This window comes from Oculina patagonica, chromosome 7 (genome assembly GCF_052425735.1).
Source record: "Oculina patagonica isolate OP01 chromosome 7, crgOcupat, whole genome shotgun sequence".
Lineage (NCBI taxonomy): Eukaryota > Metazoa > Cnidaria > Anthozoa > Scleractinia > Oculinidae > Oculina > Oculina patagonica.
In genome coordinates this window covers 10,229,634-10,247,796 of record NC_135764.1, presented here as the reverse complement: position 1 = coordinate 10,247,796, position 18,163 = coordinate 10,229,634, and the positions used below count along the sequence as shown (strand labels likewise).

At 39.5% G+C, this 18,163-nt stretch overlaps 2 protein-coding genes across 3 annotated transcripts in view; both read left to right on the top strand.

The window, feature by feature from the left end:
* The window catches only part of LOC144660691 (fibroblast growth factor receptor 1-A-like), a 50,106-nt gene that overhangs the window by 14,110 nt on the left and 17,833 nt on the right, over positions 1 to 18,163 (top strand). The gene's annotated exons all lie outside the window — the stretch shown is intronic.
* Positions 1,502 to 17,093, top strand: LOC144660687 (fibroblast growth factor receptor 2-like). 2 transcript variants are annotated; one of them, XM_078521390.1, is made up of 19 exons: positions 1,502 to 1,873; positions 3,034 to 3,387; positions 5,321 to 5,575; positions 5,941 to 6,207; positions 7,305 to 7,592; positions 8,470 to 8,778; positions 9,842 to 10,099; positions 10,630 to 10,743; positions 11,158 to 11,176; positions 11,560 to 11,602; positions 11,931 to 12,189; positions 12,265 to 12,375; positions 12,770 to 12,960; positions 13,473 to 13,595; positions 13,704 to 13,774; positions 14,494 to 14,534; positions 15,151 to 15,247; positions 15,518 to 15,617; positions 16,156 to 17,093. In XM_078521390.1, the coding sequence occupies exons 1-19, from the start codon at positions 1,798 to 1,800 to the stop codon at positions 16,222 to 16,224; spliced, it is 3,045 nt and encodes a 1,014-aa protein (XP_078377516.1). In that variant the 5' UTR covers positions 1,502 to 1,797; the 3' UTR covers positions 16,225 to 17,093. The 2 variants fall into 2 exon arrangements, with proteins under 2 accessions (XP_078377516.1, XP_078377517.1); XM_078521391.1 differs by lacking the exon at positions 7,305 to 7,592 and having other exon boundaries at positions 1,505 to 1,873.

Genomic DNA, 18,163 nt, shown 5'->3' with positions numbered 1-18,163 from the left:
GATCCATTATTTCTTACTCATGGTTTTACTATAATCATACAGTTTATTTTGCCCCTGGGTGACCGTGAAGGAAATAGTGTGCAAGAATTTTCCTGAACCACATGCGTGAACAAGGCTAAATTACCGTAAATGTTCGATTAAGCGCCGCTCTCGAATAAGCGCCGTACCTTTACCGAAAATAATTTAATAAGTGCCGCGGCGCTAATTTGGGTATTCACAAAGAGACTGCAAAACTGTGTTTATGTTACCTCTTGTATTTGAACCGCAATACTTTCACAAAGAGACTGAGAAACTGTGCTCATGTTGCCTCTTGTATTTCATTCAAAATAATTTTATTTAACAATTGGTTCATGCTTTAGCGTGCTCCATCGAGTTATGGAGCACGCGGGAAGTTTGGAGAGCACGAAAGAAGCGTAAGAGTTGCCCGAGGCGATAGCCGAGGGCAACTCTAGCTTCTTGAGTGCTCTCCAAACTTCCCAAGTGCTCCATAACTCGATGGAGCACAGCTAAAAGCATGAACCAATTGTTTTATAACATTGCCGGTGGAATTGTGCATCAAACCCGGCCGCGGGAAAAAAAACTGTGTTTATTAATGTGTGCAGTGTGAGAACATAAACTAAGCGGTCGAGCAAAAAATTACACATGTACAAGTTTACACGATTGGAGCAGTTTTTTTTTTCAAATGGCTGATAAATTGACTAAGTTTATACGGTGGCAGAGCGAAGGAAAAAAATGACGAAAACAGCAAATACTGCTGTTGATTCTGAGGTTAGTTTTCGCTGAATTAAAATTAAAATGTTTACTCCAGAGTGGAAGAAAATTAAAACAAAACAACGTCGAACAGCCGAACAGATTCCAAGGGTTAAAAGAGTCAAAGAATTCGGTTCCATGCTTAGTTTTAAGTATTTTTGTGGACCGATTTTATTTGTAATTGATGTAAATAAACATTTATTTTTGAAAACGGTAGTTAAATGAAGCGCCCGACGAAGTAAATTTTTCCCTGGCGGCAAAATCACAACAGAGCCGTAGACGCTTTGGTGTAATGCTTAAAATGCGAAAACTTTCGTCAAGCAGCTAGTTTTTAGTGCCATCGAGCTGTTGTCATTCATGGTTGGCCCATTCTTTCACGTTAGGGCCGTAAAAAAAGTTTTTCATCCTTCGAGACTCGCTCGTTAGTTGTTGTTGTTTGAATGAAGAAAAGCACACAAACAACTTTGACGGCAAAATCGAATTTATTTTCTCTTTCGCTCTCCGTCTCGTAATAAGAAACAGCTTACCTTGTAGCTCGTATCCTTGGAAAAGTAGTGAAAGGATTCACTTTTCATATTCCGTAGATAATATGACATCGCTTTCGCAAAACACAGCGTATGAGCTTTACTCAGTGAGATTTTCACTCGTCGATTACGTCATCAGCGTGCTCCATCGGGATTTTGAGCACGCTTACGTATACTGAATTTGATTGCGCGGCTCTGCTAGCTATGTTATAAATTAAATTGTGCATACCTAGTACGGGCCTCACTTAATTCTCTCTATATTCCCCTCGTTTTTTACCGGTAGTTGAAATAAGCGCCGGTTTCGAATAAGCGCCGCTCTCGTAAAAGCACCGCACCTTTTACAGGGAAAATTAAATAAGCGCCGCGGCGCTTAATCAATCATTTACGGTAGTCACGTGGTCCCAATCTAATAGGCGTGCAAGAGTTCCACGATACACAAGCCGTGTTGTTTAGAAACCCAACCTTGTGGAGCAACTGTTTGATATCCGGAAAAGATCTTGCATTTGGCTTAAACTTTGATGAGATGAGTTTTGTAAACTTGCTTCGAATACCAACAAACTGCTGTATTTTCCTTGCATTGCTGTTACTTCCGCATGCAGGTTTGTGTCTATAATTTTCATCAATCCTGAAACGCAGGACCTTTTAATGCTGTACAATCTGCGATAAGGCTTGACGTTTTTGTGTTCTTGTGTTTCTTTATATTTAATTTCTCGTTTTGTTTCCCGTTTCTTTGTTCAAGTGCGTAATTATGGTTTTCCTAGCTTACGAACACAGTTTGGGAGCGCTAACGACTACAGATATGCTGTCATTTTCTTCTCAGGGCTGTGGTTTTCCAAGTGAAACTGAAATTGAGCCCCATCACAGTTTTAATACAGACTTTAAAACAGATTGTTATACATCCGCAGTTTCTCTTGCTTTAAAGACGATTCTCCTTGGCTGATTCCTGATCACGTGACCTTGCATAAATTTAAATGTATCCCGATCGGGATACATTTTCTTTCATCAAATGTATCCCAAACGGGATACATTGACCTGAACGTTATCAACAACCAGAAAAAGCACGTGATCAAAACGTGACCAAGGCCGGTGTCGTGATTATGGCGTGATGTTTTTTGAAGCTCACTTCTCGGGGATTCCAGGAAATTTGTCGCGAGTTCTTCGAAAGTTCGTGAAACACAGCGGAACAGTTTGAGGCTAAAACGTGCGCTTTTCACTTTTCATTCGAAAAACGAAGTCAAAAAACTTTAGAGCAGAAGGATTTCGAGCAGAAGGATTTTGTTTGTCGTACATTTCCAGAGTTTTATAGAATGTTTCTTACAAACATCAGAAACATTTTTTGTCTCGGATACATATTTTGTGTCCGCAACAAATGTTGCTCGTGCGGACAAACATGAAACATTTGTGTCCTCCGCAACAATTTATCCTCGTTTGCCACCACCTTTACAGCTTGTGACTCTGATTATCGTGAGATTTTTGTGTCTCATCGAGAGACCGTGAAATTGACCCCATACAAACACTGTAATTTCTCCCGCCTTGCCTACTCATTAAGATGGCGTTGAAAACCGTAATAAGGCCTATAAGATCATACTTTTAATTTTTTTTTCTTTCTCGGTACAAATAATGTTGAAGAGGGTAAGGTACGACTGTTGTAACCACGTTCCGTGTCCTTATATGTTTCTTCTATTTACACGAAGGTTTAAAATGTAACGCAAAAAAATTTAAAAATTTTCCTTTATGATTTTCAACTTCATGTATCTAGAAGGCGTTTTAAAGCTCATCTTGGAACCTCCTGATCCAAGCTATGCTAGAATTGGAAGCAGTGCCAAACTGGTGTGGAACTATAGTGTGGATAACAAACAAGCAGAGCTGGTAGCTACTCTCTTTAGAGTACAAGACTCTGGCGGATCTTTCGTTGCTATGGTGGATCAGCTGAGTGATGGTACTGTTGTGAACCATGCAAATATACCTGCTGCCTACAAAGGAAGAGTAAGGATTGAAGGAAAAGCTACTCTTGTTATTGAAAACATAACTCATCACGACAACACTAGATTCGAGTGCAGACTAGTTACATTGTCTGATGAAATAGTGAGCGTAGTCCAGCTTATTGTGACAGGTATGTATTACGACAAAGTGTGGCTAGGCTAGTAATATCAGGCGATTTCTTATTTTATAACTCATGATGTCCCAGTCAGCACCAGCTCTTTTGAAGCCTCATTAGGGAGGGGCCCCGCCATGGCAGAAGGTAGTTGAGGAGTAGGGGCCGAAACTGTCTGCCATGGTGCCTCCTGATGACTTTTGAGCTGGATCCAGAATTGGAGCTGCTGGCTGGGGAGCACAGGGGTGTTTCATTACTTCTCAGATATTGTTACAGGCATGAATTACATCATGGAAAGACTTCAACTTGTCCAAACATCACTCATTATTCAATATTTGCTTGTTTTTTATTCTGAAAGCTTCATGGTCTGATATTTATAAAATTTATGATCACTTCTCTTTAACAGGATTTTTTCCGAAGCTGAGGTAATATCATCTTGTAGTTTTGGGAAGTATTACGGCCCTTCTTCAGTCAAAGTTTTTTTTAAAATAATATTCTGCTTTCATTCGTGATTAAACGTTTGCATAGTGTCCTTGGTTGTCGTTTTTGCTGACTCAACTTATTTCACGTTCATCCTAGAAAGAAACTTTACATGAGCAAAACGCCCTAATTCCTATCTTTTAAGCAGGGACTCGCGCATATTTTACAGCTATAAAATTTACATTGTTCTTGAGTAACAGTTTTGTACGTTGGACCTAAAATAATAGTACGTTTACGAGAGTGTCAATGTGGGTGTGGCATTTACGGTTAACGGTTAATATTTTGACTTTTTTACGGTTAACGGTTTATTTCTTTCCGTTACGGTTAACATAAGTGTTAAAATTAATTTCCATTGTTTTAAAAAGTTAAAAATTAACTTCTGTTGGTTTAAAGGTCGGCACACACTAGGGGACTAGTCGCAGGGACTTGCTTCGGGGACCAGTCCCCCCACCAAACATATGAAGGTCTTAGGGCCATCGAGTTGAAGATAAAGAGATACAGACGGAACAGTCAGATGTCAAACGTCTGTCAACTCGTGCGATGACACATTCTGCAGAAACTTCCAACACTTCAACAAGAAATCTTGAGACCTTCACTCTAGTTGCTGGAACTTTTTATGGTTAAAATTTTTTACGGCTAACGGTTAAAATGTTTCAATTTTTACGCCTAACGGCTACTTTTTTTAAACTGTTTTACGGCTAACGGCTAGCCCCATTGAGACCCTCGTTTACATTGCGCGCGCAATGCATAAATAAACTCTTTTCTGTACATCCATCTTTTTAATGCAAAAAGTAAAAGGAATGACCAGTCTTATGTTGGGCAAGCAAACAGGAAATTGAAAGCCGGCCTCCCCTGGAATAAAGGAAGCCCGAAGGCAGAACTTAATTTTGTAAGATACCGATAACTGATTCAAGTGACTACCCCTAGGCCTACGTGATAACCCCATACGCTACAGTCCCATTGACGTTCAAGTCTCGTACCTTGAGTCTTTGATCCTTTAACTGTGCAAACGTGATGAAACGAGCTACTCTCGGGAGCTCCGATGTAGGATAGGATCAATTTTGATTGGTCCTTTCTCGTTCCCAGAGCCCGCGTCCCGCTGGTCCAGGGGGACGCGGGCTATGGGAACTCCAATATTTTCGGAATTTCAATCTGAGAATATTTCGTAATCACTGAAAAAAGAAAATGACATAAGCAGGCGGGCGGAAACCTAAGGCAAAATAACGGAAATAACTTTTTTAATCCACAATGTTAGTGATGTTGAAGTGGATACAACTTTAACATTATTGACAATAAATAATTAACTTACTAATAACTGACCGACCGACCGACCGACCGACCGACCGACCGAACGAACGAACGAACGAACGAACGAACGAACGAACGAACGAACGAACGAACGAACGAATGAATGAATACAAGTTTTCAGCTTTTCACGATCATTGTTCTTATTGTATAATTATAATTGCAGAAGCACCACAGTTAAACATATCACCAGTTCATGCTAGTTACAATGAAGGATCTTTAGTCAATATCAGCTGTAATGCGTCTGGAATACCAGACCCAGATGTTCAATGGATCAGAAATGGAAAAGTGAAAACTTCAGGGAAGAAAACAGCGTTTCTGACGTTCAATAATATAAGCAGAGCAGATGATGGACAGTATACATGTAGGGCCAACAACTCAGCAGGAACCGATGAACATCACGTGACACTTGTGGTTCATTGTAAGTAGTCCGTTAACTTTTGTTTTTATTTATGGCAGTTATGGTATGTAAACAGCAAGCATGGCACCGCCGATCTTCACTTTAAAAGTATTTTCTCCTTTACATTGAGGGGAAGAGAGAGTTCAGGTAGCAAGCCCAATGCTTTGTAATGTTCGCTTACACATTCACATATAGACGTTCCTTTTCCTTCTATAATCAGAATTTGTCGAATTATCAACCGTTTTTATTTTTAGTAAAAAGTAGCTTCAATCGCTCTAGCTAGGTGGCTCAGGGTGCATAACTTGTTAGAAACGGAATATTCTTACTGTAACTGATCATTGCCATCTATTCTTAGTATTATTTTCAATTTTATTTTTGTTTTTCAGACGTGCCAACAATACAAGAAGCCACCGCATCAGCTCCTAAGTCGTGGATTGGTCAGACAGTCACGTTAAAGTGTGTGTCAGATGGTGTTCCTACACCAACACTCACCTGGTATAAACCTGATGGAAGTCAAATGCACAACGTCACAGCTTCACAGAATACAGTGAATGTAAAGATGGACGTGGATCAAGATTTTGGTGATTATAAGTGTGATGCCGACAATGGGCTCGTTCCTGCTGATTACAAGATTGTGAAAGTACAACAGATAAGTAAGTGCTGTTTGTAGTTATTTCAAAATTGTTTTTTGTTTTGGCTGACGTACGACAACTGGTGCGATTTCTTTTTAGAAGAAAAAGGAAGTGATCAAGTGAACGAGAACTTTTTTCAGTCTTCCGTAACATCTGTCATGTCAACTCGTATTGCTGGTTTTCACTGTCACGCAATCCAAAAATAAATTCGAAAACATACAACTAAAGAAGCTATGAATTGCAAATATTATAGAAGATAAATAAATGATCGATTTCTCCAAGTCTCAGGTCTGTGCGGTGTGCCGTTCACGAGTTATTTGCCGAAACTTTCCACGCAAATTTATAAAGCTCAGTATGGAGACGCCATATTTGTGTCCTTCCGAGGGACACAAATATGGCCACCGTGATGTCAGACAAACCATCTGGAACTCAATTTTGCTATAACAGCGACTAATTATGGATCATGAGCTAGTATACTTTCACATAAACTCCACTTTTTATATTTAAAATGTTCAATCTGCTAAAAATGGAAAGGAAAGGCCTTTTTTTTAAACAAAACAGCTTTGTCACGGCACACAACTTGATATCACATTCGGCGGGGAACTCAAATATTCAAAATGCTCTGTTTTAAAAACGAAGGACACTACCGAGCTGGAAATTTGCAGAAAGGTAATTATATTTTTAGTTCGTCTTACAGCTAGTGAGGTCTAGTGACAACGAAAATTTAGCAGGCCTAATGAATTTTGATTTCAGAATTTTATGATTTAACGGCCTGATTATCCCGCCCCCCGCGGGACGTGATATCGTCGTAACATGAAAACCAAGAATTGTTTATTTGAGATGTCGTCGACGACGTCTAATAATAAGTGCACTTGGCGTATCAACATTTGGTGAAATTCTCGACGCCGAGCTTCAAATCAAGCCTTTTATACAAACTGGGCTGATTTTGTTCTAAGTAAGAATATGCAGCGAATCTACGGACAGTCGGCGCGGGCGCCCTGAAACGTTTGTTAACAGATTAAAAACTTTTCAGTTACATGTTAAATGAGCCATGCATGACAATAGATTTAGTTTGATTAAAAAAAACAAACATATATTATGCACATTTTTTCCCTCAGAGAAACCAGGCTCCCCGACCATCACACCATCAGACATTCAAGCCACTTCACTGACAGTAAAATGGACTGCACCAGCTGATGATGGAGGGAGTCCTATCACAGCATACCGAGTGGTCATACTAAAGGGTGACACTGAGATAAAGAATGAGAATGTTACTCACCCTGGTACAACAAGTCTGTCTGTTGGAGGTCTGGAGAGAGATACCGAGTACACTGTCAAAGTTTTTACCAGGAATGCTGTGTTCGAGGGACCTGCTGGAGAAAAGGCATTGAAAACTAAGTATGAAGGTAGATAAATAAGTTGTCAAATGTCGCATATTGTTTATCTATAGGTATTGAATCGTCTTCTTACTTTCAGCACATAATGTAAGGACCTTGTACAACAAACATCTAAAATACTATCAAGAATAAAACAGTGAAATTTGAATGCGAAATTAATCCAGCCATAGCAATCACAAATCAAGTTTATGATAGAAAATGTTATTTAAATACAAGTTGTTTAGTCACAGACCCAAAAAATCCCCCCCACAACAACAAAAAAAAAACAGGGAACGAGTTTAAATCCATTAGTAACACCATAGATTTACGATATTAAGAGAGGGAGCCGCATCAGCCGTGGCTGGTTTCAGAAGAAAAATCGGAGAGCCCGGAGAAAAACCCTCGGAGCAAGGAGAGAACCAACAATAAACTCAACCCCCAATTGGCACCGAGCCGGAATCAAACCCGGGCCACATTGGTAGGAGGCGAGCGCTCTTACCACTGCGACACCCCCGCTCCCCATCCCCCCGGGCCCCCCCTCCCCCTCCCCCCCCCCCTACCCATGTACAGCATGTCTTGTACGCCAAGAAAAACGAATTCATTAATTAAGCTCGCGCGTTTAGCTGCAAATCATTGAAAGCAAACACTGCCTTCATTCTACATCTAGAGAAATCAGGCCCAAACTGTCTTCGGGGCGTAAGTGTAATATGACAATAAGCCGAGATTTGAAATGGCAATGCATGTCCTAACTAAACAATTTGTTTTTTTTTTTAAGACGCTAGATTCATCAAACACGGTAACACCAAATTGTCAATTTGAATTAATGACATGGGAAGATTTTGCCAAGAGATAATTGAAACGGTTTAATAACTAGAGAGTGGTAGCCAACCATAACATTTTGTTTAAGGAGTCCCAGCTACAGCGACAATTGACGATCTGCCCAGTGAAGTAACAGATAATGCAATTACTCTGAAGTGGAATGAACCACAAGATAACGGAAAAGTAATCACACAGTACACTGTGTATCAAAGAGTAGTGACTGATGGTAAACCAGGAGAGTGGATCAAGTTAAAGACAACTACAGATGTCTCAGTTAGAGAATTGAAAGTTGAGTTGAAGCAAGGCAACGTATACGAATTTGTGGTTACTGCAACAAATGAACTTGGTGAAAGTTTAAAAGACGATGGAAAAATCAAGAGAGTCAAGGCATCAGGAGGTACTCGCGTTTTATATTGAACTGCTTTCGTACGCGTTGAAAGACCAGTAGAAAGACCAGTAGTATACTTTCATTTATGTTAACACTAAAACCTAGAATCCATCTTTTGCGACATTCTTAACATTTTTTGAGTTTGCTTTGAATAGATTGCCCAAATTTATGGCAAAAGGACTCGTCTTTTGAAAGAATTGGTCACGTGATTAACTCATTGGCGCCTGGAGATTTTTGAAAAAGGCGTATTTTTTTGGACAGTTTTGACATTTTCTGGTCAGTTATGAGATAAATTTGTTCCAAACTAAACAAAACGGCATTTGCAACATAAAAGTATGCCTTTCTTTTTTTTGGTCAAAGCACCGCATTTTACGTCATCGTTGGGGCATGCGCACAAAACAAAATTTGTAGATTTTTGGACCAGAAAGTGCTCTACCGCTTAAGGCTTTTCGTTTGTATATATAGTTTATCGCTCCTCCTTTTTCTCCTTTTTTTTTTTTTACCTTTTTGCTGCAGTTGTTGGCCTTACACTTGCTTTCCGAGAAAATCAAGCAGGAAACAAGAAATTCTTGCCATGAAGTAGCCAAGGGTGGTTGAGGAAAATTTTCCTTCAAGTTTTCACTCAAATTTCTAAGCATTTTCGTGTGTATTTCAATCTCAATTAACTCAATCACTCTGATCTTGTATCATTGGATAGATATTTTCCTCCTGCAGAGTTTGTGTATAAGTGACGTCTTTTTTGGTCAAAGATGATGACGTCAGAGGTGGAACAAAGAGCAACGTTCGTCACGGCCGGTTTTGCTGGCACAGGCGCTCATGGGTTAACTCGCATGTTTGACCGTACATTTAACAATCTGATTACATGTGACCGGTCCTAAATGCTTACGGTTCGAGATTGGAGCGGATTAATTAAGTCTGTTTTCTCGGGACCGTTTCTTTAATAAGCGTCTGTTCACGCGGGACCGGTCCGGTAACCGATCCCCTATCGAACTTTTTATAACGGTTGGCCTTGACTGACCAAAACATATAAGTCCTGAAGTCTTTATATTTCCTTTGTCTTTTTTGCATATAGTGCCACCAACAATAACCAAGAAAAGCAAAAATAAAGTCACTGTTATCGAAGGGAACGTACTTTACTTGGCGTGTGAAGCTGAAGGCTATCCCGCACCCCTTTTTACATGGAGAAAGAATGGAAAGATGCTTCAAAGCAGCGTCAATAAAACCGACCTCATTATTGACGACACCAGTGAAGAAGACACCGGAAGTTATGAATGTAAAGCCGTTAACCCTGCAGGAGCTGTAAGTTACACGGTGGAGGTAACAATCAAAGGTATAGTAACTTAAGTACGAATAAATAAATTGCTCTCTAACAAGACGCCTTAAGGTAGTTTTCACACAATATGCAGGAGGACTGTCCATTTGAACCTGGCTTAAATGCCAGATTTCCTGTAAGTCAGCAGTATTTAGGGCGTCCAAACGTGTAATGCAGTAACAATTTATAAGGGTATAGCTTTGCATCGATTTACTAATTATGATACTAATGTATTTCTACTGATGAAGAAGACAACTCATTTAACTATGACGAAGTGGAAATAGGTATTATTTTTAAAAGAAGAAATTCTTTAACCTATTTTATTCTCCTAAATTGCCATTCTGAGCTTTTCAAATAATTAACCATCAGTCAGGGCCGTAGCAAATCGAGGCACTTGCCTCGGTAAAAATGTCGAATTTATTATTATTTTTTCAGGTTTTTGTAAGAAGCTATGCACAAGTGTTTTTTTTTTCTGACATTGCCTCGGTAAGAAGAATTTTCGTCCGGTAACGGCGCTGCATCTTAATTATATTTGTATTGCATTTCAGGTTCGTCGTGTAACGAGACAATTCTTCACATTGTTTATGCCATTGTCATCGTTCTGTTATTGATTGTTATTCTTATTCTGACTATCGTCCTCCGGAGAATGCGCAGCCGTACGGGTAAGTAACAATTGGATGCAGATATGATATACCATCCCTTCGCGGTGACATCAAGGCTCATTTAGCAGGTTAGCTGGCTAGTAGACTAACAGCTACTAGCCAGCTGACCTGAGCGCAAGATGGTACATGTTCGCGCAACGATATGTAAAAGACAAGTGCTCTATTTAGCAGTGAGTGAGTATTGGCCCAGTTCCCTGTTATGAAATGTTTAAATTCATCATCATCATCATCATCATCATCATCATCATCCCCATAAGAAGAAGAAAAAGAAGAAGAAGAAGACGTCCGCATCTAGAGTTCATTAGCAAAAAAAAACAAAAAAATAAAAAAAACCAAATTAAAATTAAAATTATAATGTAATATCACAACTACACTGATGAGAAAAAGCTGACAAGTATTTTTTTCTCATTGCAGGGATCCCAAAAACAAATCGGTGAGTAAAATTTGAGGGCTAAACTACGAAGAGTTAAGCTTCTTTTTATATGTATTGAAAGCTAAGAAAGAAAGGCCACGGAAGAACACCGAGAATTGTTTACCTTCTAATCAGGTCCTATCGAATGAATGTAAGAAATGAGAATGTCTTCGGAAGGAACCTTAAACTGAACTGATTGGAAATATAGAAAGTAACTGTTTGTGATGTAAGTATTTTTGTTGCCGGTTTCTGACTCGTGGTAACAAATAAGGCTTTAAAAAGCTATTCTCCCGCTCATGTTTTACTCAACGAATCTACAGTCTCTCGTACGTCCTATAGCTATTAAGGCTATTGGCCAGTACATGTGAAAATAACACTTGTGAATACATGCTGCTTTATTTCAGTACCAATATATGTGCGGGATGCGGCGGAGAGCTTGTTGTGTTGGTAAGTAAAGTTAAAAAGCACGTACAGAATGTAATTTTACTGTAGAAAATATATGCTAATGCAATAGCAAACCTTGCCTAATGTATGGTGCAGTGTTGAATAGTTTGGGTTACATGGCGAGGAAACTCATTAATAATACTTCCTAAACTGAAAACGGAAGAAAGTTTAGTCACATCTTGTTTAACTTTGAAAGAAACAAAAATTTTAAAATTATTTGGTCTGCAAAAGAAGAAAAAGAACGAAGATAGGTGTAAAATAAACATACATATTGTCAATGCTTATAGTACGTCAATCACCCAATGAATTAAAGCTTGTCATCTTTCACTAGAATACCATCGCTACGGAAACCGACAAACAGTCCTCCAGCAAGGCACCGTCTGGTGACTCCGGCAAGACCTACGCACTTCCAAGCAGCGGGAATTACATGCCCCTTCATCCTTCCGCACGACGCTGGGAAATTAATCGGGAGCAGGTCAAGATCATTAAAATTATTGGTAAAGGAGCTTTCGGTGAAGTTGCCAAGGCAACAGCGTGGAACATAAGTGGTAACGAAGAATACACAACGGTTGCTGTCAAAATGTTGAAAGGTGCGAATAGGAATTCAGATTAGTCGAGACAGTAGGAATGCAGGAATACCATCTGTAATGTTTTTTGTTTTATAGCGAATGCCCCGGATTCAGACAGAAAGGACCTGTTGGCAGAAGTTGAGTTGATGAAGAAACTGAAACCTCATCCTCATGTGATCAAGTTGTTGGCATGTGTCACTGAGACTGGTAAAGAACATACTGAATAAATAATATCACATGTATCCATTATTACAATAATCAGAACCAGTTGATGAAGGAAGTGAAACCGAACCCACGTGTAATCAAGCTGATGGAATGTGTTACTGAAAAGCACATATATAACTCTTACTTTCCTTCTTTTTCGGCCAAAGTGGGATTCCACTATCGATACAATCAGAAATTAACTGTCATGAAGCTGCTGGTTGCCAAAACGTAAAACAGTTTTTAGTGGACCTCATCATGTTGTCCTCGCCCCCAAACCCCCGGTTTCCCGCTCGCCCCCCCCCCCCCCCCCCCCAATCCCCGCTGGTAATTCTTCGAGCTCAGTCGCTTTTCTCTCTTTTTATTTTCATTTTTTGGTTTTTCATTTAACTGACCATAGATCCACTGCTTGTTGTCATTGAGTATGTGCCTTTCGGTGACCTGCTGGGTTACTTAAGGAAGAGTAGAGGACTCAACGACACATATTTCAAAGATCCGGATGTGAAACCGCAAACCAGTCTGACTGCAGAACAGTTAATGAGGTTCGCTTGGCAAATTGCCGATGGAATGTTTTATTTGTCTTCGAAAAAGGTTTGGTTGCTATGTCCTTATTGTTTATCATATCAACTGTTTTACTCCGAAAATGCTTTTTCCTATTTTGTAAAAGTCAAATGTGGTACTCCCGTAAGCAATTTCTGGGTAGGTTAAGTCTTTGTTTTAGCCTATAATTTATATAGTGGCCCATCAGGCCGGAGCTTATCCCGGTTTCCGTAGCATGAAGAGTATTTCTACTCCTCCCTGGATGGGATGCTAGTCCATCGCAGGGTTACCCCCCAGCAGTAAACTCGCCGGTTCCCATTCATACACCTGGGTGGAGAGAGACACTATGAGAGTAATGTGTCTTGCCCAAGAACACAATGCAGTGCCCCGGCCAGTGCTGGAACCCGGACCGCTCGATCCGGAGTTCAGCGCACTAGCCATTAGCTATAGCCCATCGCGCCTCTCCAACTTCCTATGAAAACAGTGGCAAAAAATGGTGGTACACTGTGTTATCTGTCTGTCCAGAAAATACAAATGCATAAGGATATATAACTTTCCTACAGATAATCCATCGTGACTTGGCGGCCAGAAATGTTCTTGTTGGTGAAGAAGAGAAGTGTAAGGTGACAGATTTTGGGATGGCGAGGAATGTTCACCAGGATGATATTTACACCAGACAAAGTCGGGTGAGAATTTTCCGATGCAGTCACAGTCTCATTGTTTCTCGTCCACAAAATGTGAAAAATGCATTTTTTTCTATTTTTTTCATTAACCTTCCAGTTTGTTTGTAAAAGGGTCGTCTGCCTGTCAAGTGGACTGCTTATGAAGCTTTGTTATATGGAACATACACAACTCAGAGCGACGTGTAAGTGTCAATTAATATCTGAATTTTTTGAAAGGTCGTCTGTGTTTTTTTTTTCTATTTCGTAGTGAAAAAATCTTAAAAACCAAATTTAACTGAGCTGGTTTACTTATAAAAGCGTGGTTATTTAAAAATGGGACTTTCCCATTGCTGGTATTTGAAATGTTGTTTTACAGGGGTACTTTCCCTACCACCTTTATTTCAATTTTTTATGCACATTTTTAAATCACATACACCTAATTGCAAAAAGGTTGTCATAGAAAAAAGAAAAAAAGAAAAAAAGTCAAATAGGGATAAATTGAGCGCATGCATGAAATTTATTCGTACAAATGGCCTCAAAATTCCTCAAAATACGAATAAATCAATTGTGAACTCAAAGTCTGCAGATAAAAACTCGTGAGTTTTTTGTAAATGCTCCCAGTTATGAAACTACGCTAATTAATTCCTATTTACCTTTTTTCTATTTTCTTTTTTTTATCTTTGACAACGTTAGTGCAATGAGGTGTGCAGTTGAACCCCGATAACTCGAACTCTGAAGGGAAACGAAAAACAGTTCGAGTTAGCGGGGTTTTCGAGTTAACCGAGTAAAAATGACTGAAAAGTGGGTCCAAGGGAAATGGAAGTTAGTTCGAGTTAGCGGGGTTGTTCTAGTTATCCGAGTTCGAGTTACCGGGGTTCTACTGTATATGAAACTTAGTATCGACTAATTCCTTTTCTCGTAGTTGGAGTTATGGTGTCCTACTGTACGAGATTCTCACTGTAGGTACGTGGAAATATATACCGTATTTATTCGATTAAGCGCCCAACCTCGAATAAGCGCCCACCTCGAATAAGCGCCCACCCTGTAGGTAGGAAAAGTTAATAAGCGCACAGCCTCGAATAAGCGCCCACCCACACCCTCCTAAAAAGATGGCACAAAAGGAATTTTGATTATTGTTGAAGTTAAGATTGAAATTGACTAAGTACGTGACTACCCCGATGACAGATTTTGTTTTAGTTTTTTTACATTTAAAATTCAGCTTTGGTACACCTTCACGTTTAGTTATTATACATTGTTTTCTTGCAAAATAAACGTACTACCTGCTGAAAATAGTGAAAATTCAATAAGCGCCCAGCCTCGAATAAGCGCCCACCTCGAATAAGCGCCCACCATCAAGGTCCAAAAATTTAATAAGCGCCCAGGGCGCTTAATCGAATAAATACGGTAAGTCATGATGTAGTTCATCACATCTGAGACCAAAATGACCGGGACACGTGCCCGTCTCGGAACAAATAATTGTTGTGGGCAAATACCAGTGTACATCAATTGTTTTTTTAAACACATGAAATGTGATGAAGTTCCACTATACATAGTAAAAACCTCTCTTCATCTCATCTAGGCGGATCTCCGTATCCGGGAATTAACGCTCGACAAATCGCCAGGAAACTTCAAGAAGGATTCAGAATGCCGAAACCAAAACATGTGGATAACAAACTGTAAATAAATACACTGTTAGAGACTTTAGTATGTAGTAACGCTATGAAATTTTACAAATGTAAGAGCATTGCTAATGATTTTAGCGAGCCAGCAGGGCAATTCAAGATAAATGTGGTCCCTGCGACTAGAATTTCGATGCAAAATACGAGTACACACTAGGGGACTGGTCTCCGAAGCAAGTCCTTGTGACAAGTCCCTGCGACAAGTCCCCCAGTGTGTCCCGAACTAAAGTATTTACAATTTGCTAATGATTCTATTTTATTTATTAGATATCAGATTATGCTTAAGTGTTGGGAAGAAAACCCAAGCAATCGACCAACGTTTGCGGAACTAAAAGATACGATGAAAGAAATGGAGAAAAACCACAAGGTAAACTCAGTAATAATATATTTTTGTAACAAGCAATTTGTATTTAGCACTGCAAGCTTGATAAAGGGCGTATATATTTGCAACAAACGCGTATAGCCGTCACGTTTGCTCGTTGGAATTTTTTTGTGTTTTAGCTCGAGAATAATAAAAAATTCTAACGAGCAAATGCGACGGCTATACGCGTTTGTTGTTGTTGCGTATGTTGTGATTACCAATTTACACCCGGCCATTTTCACAAATCGTCAGACGTTTTGTCCGTATTCTATTGTGAAAACGACCAATTTCTTATTCTTAGGTTGATTTTTTTAAAAAAAGATAAATTCTCATCAACATACCTTTTTGCTCAGTCTAGAGATACAAGCTTAGAAACTGCGATGGCCTAAAAATTGGCAGAGTTACTTATTTATTATGTTAAGTTTAACTTTTTTTGGAGTCCAAATAAAAAGACGGAAGTCCATACCTGGCTATATGTTGTTTGTAATGCGTCTTTGTTGTTACTTGCATCATCAACATTACATTGTTTGCCTTTCTGTTACAGACGTACGTCAACCTCAAACATTATGACAATAGTTTGTACGCCAACGTTGAGGACCTTACAGTTGATTGATGGTTTTTCCCGCTGAATTTGTGATAGAAACAATATTGTTATGTAGGGGTTTAAAGGAGCACAATCACGGACAACTCATCTTGAAAAAAACTGGCAAGTTTTTCAAGTTTGTCGTTCGTAATCCGTCTTAATCTTCGTCAGTCGAAACCATCCTTGGTTATTTTCGCGTTTTGTTTACCCCTCCTTTGTTGTTTTCCTACATTACACAACTATTATTTTAAGGTTTCCTTCAATTTGGAAGTAATCAGAAAAATGACTTAAAATATCGTGACAATGCTCTTTTAAACAACAAACTTTTAATAGTTTTACATTTGTTTCTGTGAAATTTTCAAGAAAGTGGAAGAGTTCAAAGCTAGTAACAATAGATCAACAAAACAAGGGCAAATTTAGTTAGTTTGTTTTCGTCGCTTTTCTTACTAGTTGGTGTATATCTTCCGAGAAATTGCGAAGATTGTCCGAGAATGTACCGAGGACTTCCGAAAGATATCACCTGGCCTTTTCGGTGTCCTACGGCCAAGTGACGTTGTGAAAATTTATTTTAAAACGTAGACATTTCACCGCTGTTGGTTTAATGACGAGTTTGCCTTTACAGTCCACCATCGGCTGGAAATATTTTGCTGGTAGTTAGGAAGGCGCAGCTAAAATAAGTAGACGAATTTAATTGTTACAAAAATCTATTTTTAAATTTAGGTGTCTTGAATATTTAGAGGGTCGGTTTGAGAACACAGGTGGGATATATAACGTGTAAATTGAGCTCGGGTGCTTTTTTTTATTTGAGCTTTTCTTCTCGACTGAACTATTTGTTTGGGACGATTGTGACGTTTAACTTCAGTAGTTTCGGGAAGACAATAAAAACCGACTCGCAAAAAGTTGCACTTTTTATTGACTCTATTACGTAAATTGGGCAATATCTAACTCGTACCCAGTCGCTGTTTATGAGGTTAGAATCTCCTCGGCCACAATTGTGTAAAAAAGTTATCTATTTTTTAACCGATTAAGTGACTGGGTAAAGCCTGCTGTCGAGCCAAGTGGCCCATTATGTCGGAGCTTATCCGGGTTTCTATAGCATTAAGCGACTAGGAGTATTTCTACTCCCCCCTGGATGGATGCTAGTCCATCGCAGGGTTACCCCCCAGCAGTAAATTCGCCGGTACCCATTTATACACCTGGGTGGAGAGAGGCACTATGAGAGTAAAGTGTCTTGCCCAAGAACACAACACAATGACCCCGGCCAGAGCTCGAACCCGGACCGCGCGATCCGGTTTTCGGCGCACTAACCATTAGGCCACCGCGCCTCCCACAAATTGACTGGGTACAAGGTAGGAATAATTTGCAAGGTGGCGTTGTTTTACGCCATTTGAAATAGGGTACAGTAAGTGTTTAACGAAAACTTGACTTATACCACCACTTTTGATTTCTAAAAATATTCAACTAATAATTTAACCCAAAAAATATCTGACGGCGGTATATCAGCATTTTCAGTTTTTGGCCATTTTCCTTAAGAAAATCTACAGACTAATGGTAGATTAAAAAATATGCACAGTTCGGGGGTATTTTGGCAATATATTGATTTGGAGAAAACATTTCATTAAAGGAAAATCCGGTACGCAAGCCAATCCCACTACTTTAAAATGAATTGTGCATTAACCCCAGCGCTTAGCTACCTCTCTCCTCCGCAGTGGCCTTCTCTATTTTTCGAACTGCTTGGAAAGGCTAAAAAAAAAAAATGAAAAATAAGGGAGTGCGGGGAACGACGGGAAGGTTGAAAAAGCGGGGAATCTCTCTCCAGGCTCCGCGCGCTTTTTTCATGTTTTTTTTTTAGCCCTTCCCAGTAGTACGAAAAATAAAAAAGGCCTCTGCGGAGGAGAGAGCTTAGCTACGATACGTACGATTGTCTTGTGAACGACTTCACGCAATTTCACATTGTTTCTTTCTGTAG